At 31.7% G+C, this 6623-nt stretch overlaps 1 protein-coding gene across 1 annotated transcript; it reads left to right on the top strand.

The window, feature by feature from the left end:
• The first annotated feature begins 1810 nt into the window (after positions 1-1810).
• On the top strand, positions 1811-3775 carry LOC131079322 (pectinesterase-like). The gene is made up of 2 exons (XM_059214399.1): positions 1811-2753; positions 3084-3775. Exons 1-2 carry the CDS (start codon positions 1811-1813, stop codon positions 3773-3775), a joined length of 1635 nt encoding a protein of 544 aa, XP_059070382.1.
• Positions 3776-6623: the final 2848 nt, after the last annotated feature.

Raw genomic sequence — 6623 nt, 5'->3', positions numbered from 1 at the left:
TTAAAGGGGATCCTTAAGCGATGATGCACACCTGAACACAAGTTGTTATTGCCCCTAATGTATAGGTGAGAATAACCACACTAGTTCCACATACTTGACACTCATTATGCCTATTATTTGCCACCCTATTTGGACATTCATTCTCTACATACTTATTACAATTTTTATGTCCTAGGTCAATCCGATGACCACGAAATTTGACTCTTGATATTTTAAAATTAAAACTTTGACTATTGTACATTATTTTATTGCTTTTGACAAGTTTGTTACATTTTTTGTGCAATTTCATGATATGATATTGTACTTCAAATAATTTAGTTCAATTCATTAGAACATTAAGGAACACTAATCCTCTCATATATGCTAATCATATACATGAAGAGAAGAATCATTCTAGGAAATCTTCAATTATAGCACTAAAAATGAAATCAAATATACACGATCCTTGTAGAAATACCTACACATCTTAATATTGTTATAATTAAACATTTATGCTACTATAACATTGGCCTTTCCAAATTATTAACCTAGAAAAACTAGAACCTAGCAATCCAAATGCATCTCTAAGACTTTGTTTAAGTATTGCTAGTCCTCAATGATCAATATATAATAGAGTTAAGGTGATGTAAATTGGAGAAGCTTATAATGTACAATTTCATTCATGTGATTTACATATTACATCCACAATCTTCAAGATCAATCACCTTCCCAAATTATAAAGACCAACTCAACTTAGATTTCATCATTTTCTTCCCAACCTACATAAATTATAATTCAAAATTTACAATTTAAAAAAAATATAATTGAAAATAAAAATCCATCTTTTAACCACTATCTATATTTATTTTTATTACTTTAATATTCTTTAATCTATGCCAATTTTTATTAAAGATTCCATTTATTTCTTCTCTCTCACAAATATAGGAAAAATTAGCACGCGGCCTCCCACTATTTTTCATTATCATGTAATTCTACAATTGGTATGACAACTATTAATACCGCTGGAATGTTTAGTAGTGGGGAATACAAAAATAATAGAGGGTAGGAGAATTTGACAAAGCAAAAGGAATCGTGGGAAACGCGTATAAAGCCAGTGCTGACTATTCCACGAATTGTTATCGATTTAATATACCCCGTTCAGTAAAGCTGCCCAAAACTATTTAATTATTTCCCCCATTAATTAATGTGAGTACTTTTAAGTCCTGGGCAGGACAGTTTAGAACGCATTAGTAGGCATTGGAAATGAATTTTTTTATAGTTCAAAGTTTATCTGTTTTAGGCATTGGAAATGGATTTTTTTATAAGTCAAAGATAATCTGTTTTTTAATCTATTGATGGTTTATAATAATATGGGAAATAGATTTTTTTTATGAATCAAAGCCTATCTGTTTTGGGTCTATTAATAGTTTATAATAATATGACTACATGTAGAAATCATTTAACTGTGTTACAACTAAATGTACAGTCCATAGTCTACCTTTTGCTATTCAAGAATACAAATTTTATATCACTAAACTAACTCAGATGTACAATATATGTCAATCACTGCTCTGCTTTCCATTAGACATGTCAGTAGAGTTAATAGAAGCAGCTCCAATTTACATTGGACAGATCAGAACATGATGCATTTTGAAGATTTAGTTAAACAAGAATGGAATATATTTTGATGCTCAAATATTAAAATATTAAGGTTAGGTCGGGATTCCTTTGACATTGAGGTTGAAGAGGTTTTTAAATACCCGAGCGCACAATGTATGCTAATCACTGCACTGCATTCCATTCCATTGCGCTTTGTCATTTGATAAAATAAATGGCTTCTAACTTGCTGCTTTTTTTGTTTGTTGTGATACTTGTTTGCTTTTCTCAAAGTGAAGGCGCCACTCCACAAAACGGCATCCAATCTGCCTGCGAGTTGGCTCCTGATCGCAAATCATGCGAGTCAAGCCTTTCTGAAAATCCGGGGTCATTACTAGGAGGCCCAAAAGATATGACTCATATTGCCCTTACCATGAGCATATCTAAAGCCCAAACGGTTAGAGGCTTCATTTCCCGCAGATCGTCCATGAACGCTAAGCAGAGTCAAGCTGTCGACGACTGCCTCCAATTGTACGATCTTACCATCGATTACCTGACAGAGAGTCTATCAGTCTTGATAAAATCTTCGTTACAATGGAAAGATGCAGTGGATATTCAGAGCTATCAGAGTGCAGCCCTGACGAACCAGATCACCTGCCTCGACGGCCTCAACGAAGCAAACGTCGATCTCCATTTGCTGTCTTTCACAGATCATGTGGCAAACGCATCGCGGTCAGTGAGTAATTCCCTTGCTATTGTAGAGAAGCTTTTCATCAGAGCCATGAAATCTTCAAAAACTTCAGTCCACAGCCGACGCCTGTTATCTGACGCCCCTCAAGTTGATCTCGATGACGGCTTTTCGTCGTGGTTGTCTGGAGAGGACAGAAGATTGCTTCTCCAGACCGCAGCGGGCGTCAATTTGACAGGAAACGTGGTGACGGTGGCGCAAAATGGCAGCGGTAATTACACCACAATTACTGACGCCATTAATGCCGTTGCTAACAAAAGTGCAAACAGATCAGTGATTTATGTAACCGCAGGAGTATATGAGGAATACGTAAGCGTGGCGAGTAACAAATATAATATCATGCTCATTGGAGATGGAAAAGACGTCACTGTGATCACTGGCAACAGAAGCGTTGTCGATAACTCCACCACTTTCAATTCTGCAACTCTTGGTATGTTGTAAAATCTCCGTCTCCTTTTTTTCCTTTTTCTCTTCAAAATTTATATTGTAGATTGATATTATTTTTTTTAAAAATTATGTACAATTTTTTAATCAATATTTTGGATAACATTCATTCAATATTTTGGATAACATTCATATCATAGAATAGTAAACAGCATAGAATAGTAAACAGTTCAAAGAATTTTTGAACTCTTTGCTATCAGGATAATAGACTACAAAATGTGATTTGAAAAATTACACAATTTGATCTGCAATATGAATTGTATAATTAAATCTCAAAGCCATATTAATATAACATGATGCAATGGAATATATGCAGCAACAACTGGGAAAGGTTTTCTTGCAAGGGACCTCACAATTGAGAATACAGCAGGTGCAATAAAGCAACAGGCCGTTGCTCTACGGGTGGGAGCAGATTTATCTGCTTTTTACAGGTGTAGCTTCAAGGGTTATCAAGACACTCTGTACACACATTCTCTCCGTCAATATTACAGAGAATGTGATATTTATGGTACTGTAGATTACATATTCGGCAACTCCGCTGTAGTATTCCAAAACTGCACTCTTTTGGCACGAACACCATTGACCGGTCAGCAGAATGTATTCACAGCTCAAGGTAGAACAGACCCAAATCAAAACACGGGGATATCGATTCACGGCTGTAATGTTACTGCGGCCCCTGATCTGGTTCCTGTTATCAGCTCTGTCCGCACGTACCTGGGGAGGCCATGGAAAGAGTACTCACGTACTGTTTACATGCAATCTTATTTGGATAGTTTGATCCAGCCGGTTGGGTGGTTAGAATGGAATGGTACATTTGGCTTGAGCACGCTGTATTATGGTGAATACGGAAATCAAGGTCCAGGGTCAAATACTTCACAACGAGTTACTTGGCCTGGTTATCATGTGATGAACACGACTGATGCTCAAAATTTCACGGTAACTCACCTCATCTATGGTGATTCATGGTTACCAACAACTTCCATACCTTATAATGGAGGCCTGTTTTAGAATGTTAAAAAAATCAACTTCACTCTTGGATTATTGCATCATCAAATTTATTTGTTCTCCCTTCGGCTACTAAATAAGAGGAAATAAAACCTCCATGAAGAGAAAATGGTGAATTTGTTATGAAATCCTTATTCTTTTGGCTATTTCAACTGCTTACAAATTTGAAGCAACCAAGATGGCAATTTGCAAATTACTTACTTTGGAGTTTTATAAAATTAATTTCAAGTTATTTATAAATAATTTTAATTTTATTGTTTTATATAATGTCTTAGTTTAGAGTTTTATAAAATTAACTTCAAGTTATTTATAAATAATTTGAATTCGATTATTTTATATAAATGTATACATATTTTTAATATATAATATTGTTTATTTATGTTAAATTTATGAGTGTACATCCAAATTCTTATTGTAGTCTCATATATTTTTTCTTTTACTATTTAAATTTTGATTCGATTTATTCATTTTCTAATGTGTACTAATTTGGAGGCAATGTCTATGCAGTATCTATGATACATTTTTCACCATGTTTATTAATTGATTACAAATAAAAAAATTATTCTATTCTAATTTTCAATTAATAAATTAACAAGGTTGAAAGTGCATCATGAGTGCTGCATAGACAATAGTCTATTTTAAATGCTCCGTGGAATCAATCTTAAAATTAAAATTCATCTCTTGTTCTTTATTAGAATATGTTTAGTTTAGTTCATGTGGCTTTTATTATGACTTAGTTCTATAGCTTATAATTTTTGAGCATATAGATGATAATACATTTAATGACTTATGAGAGAAACTTGTACATATAAAGTAAGCTAAGAAGAGTTATACTAAGTGAGAGAATTCAATTTCATCTTTAGTTGCATGCATAGTTTATTATTTCACCGACTTAATTATGAGTCATATAGATCATAAACCATATATAATTATAAATATCCATTTCTTAATTGTATTTCTTTTATTTAACCTCAAGCAAATACCCTCTTAGGTTTAATAGAGTTTGAAGGAGGACAATTTCTACCTTGATTAGTTGTTGCATTACAATCTCTTATTGACGTGTCCTTCCTTCTTTTGCGGTCATCTCTATTACCCAAGCATTCAATGCATTCTTTGGAGGAATCAAATAACAGTTTGAGAGAAAATAGCTTCTTCCTAGGTTTACCTATACAAGCTTCATTATCTTGACCATTACCATTCTTTGATAATATTATTTAACTTTGTATTGGAAAAATGTCAAAGAGAATGAAGTGAGCAATCCTCTAAATTTGATACTATGGTATTTATATTGTGTAGTAATACTTGAATTAAGTATTTTTAATAATTAATTATCTAAGTATTTTGAAAGTTGTTGCACACCTCTATTATGTACACTACAATTCCTTTGACATTTTGACCATTTTCATCATACATCACTATACTCCCTTTCTATAAATGAAATGGTCCTCTACATGCTTTTAATTAACTATATTGAAAACAAGGAAAATAATTTTTTTTAATAATTTCTTTTTGTAAATTTATTTTCTAATAAAAAAATTTAAATGTTCAAAAATTTGAGAGAGTTAAAATTTGCAATTCTTCAAAGTATAAGAGGAAAAATAATTATGATACTTGATCATTGAAACAGAGTTATAAATTAATGGTTGAAAGAAAGTATCCATAGGGAATGGATTTTATTGGTAACCATGTACCATTTATCTTTGTCACATGATGGTCACATGTCCTTGTAACTCATTGTGAAGTATATGTAAGATATTATGGTTGGTGAGTTAGCAAAGATGTGTTTAATAAATACTACCATTCAATACACAATCATATGGGTAAACAAATAAAAATAATAACATCAAACAAGAGCTCCAATAATTTAGGAGAAAAAAAGTAATCTAAAAACATAGTATAACCAAATCATTTGTACATTCTATTAGATATTACTCTCAGGAAGTAAGTATGGTGGAATCCCGTATTGAGATAAAATGCTCAATTTATTGGAATTTCATATTGGAACAATAAAATGTTCAATTTATTGGAATGTCATATTTGAATAAATAATGTTCAACTTACTTGCACATAAGTGTCATGCCTCGTGTTCACTAGTTACCCATCTTATAAATATATTAAAATATTTATTACAAGTCATATTCATCATATTAAACTATCCATATAGAACCTAAGTGCTAAAAAGAACTAAACTAGTGATCTAATAGCAAATGAAAGATTATTTTAGCAACATTATTAAAGACATAAATATCAATAACTTTATAGAAATAATTTTTAATTTTAGCATAAATTTGTATTAGTGGGGACACATTTATTGTCATTTCAATGTGGATTCTATTTAGGATAGAGAAATGTGATAAATCCTCCACTATGTTATCAGAAATGAGAAACAAAAATTGAAATGGAAGATTTAAAGATATAAGAAACAGATATATATATAGAAAGAGAAATTTGTATGGAATTTGAGTTAAAAAAATGAAAATACATTTATCATAATGTTTGCAATTATGATAATTTTACTAAAAGCATTTCCACCAAAATATAATAGACACTTTCTCAATTAGAAATTTACGTCATAATCTATAATTACATTACGATGTTTGATCATCCACCTCGTGCATTACTATATTGACACAGAAAAGACGGCTCTTTACGTGCTTTCAGCGGACTCTATTCAATTTCAAAGAATCATCTTCGTGAATTTTAATTTTTTAAATTGATATGAATGTTTGGGAAAGAAGAAAAAATTACAAAGCTTGAAGATTTGGGACAAAAAAATTACAACTATTGATGTTTTGGGACCAAAAAAACTGCAATGCTTCATATCTAAAGAGTGAAATGACTTGTTCATGTT

The sequence above is a fragment of the Cryptomeria japonica genome, chromosome 11 (assembly GCF_030272615.1).
Source record: "Cryptomeria japonica chromosome 11, Sugi_1.0, whole genome shotgun sequence".
Lineage (NCBI taxonomy): Eukaryota > Viridiplantae > Streptophyta > Pinopsida > Cupressales > Cupressaceae > Cryptomeria > Cryptomeria japonica.
The sequence above is the reverse complement of the archived record's forward strand: the minus strand, read 5'-3'. Positions and strand labels throughout refer to the sequence as shown.

Bases quoted from the DNA above. Each gene is read 5' to 3' on its own strand.
- LOC131079322 (XM_059214399.1), top strand. From the start codon at position 1,811: ATGGCTTCTAACTTGCTGCTTTTTTTGTTTGTTGTGATACTTGTTTGC. The intron at 2,754-3,083 runs GTATGTTGTAAA...GAATATATGCAG, and splicing joins TTTCAATTCTGCAACTCTTG to CAACAACTGGGAAAGGTTTT.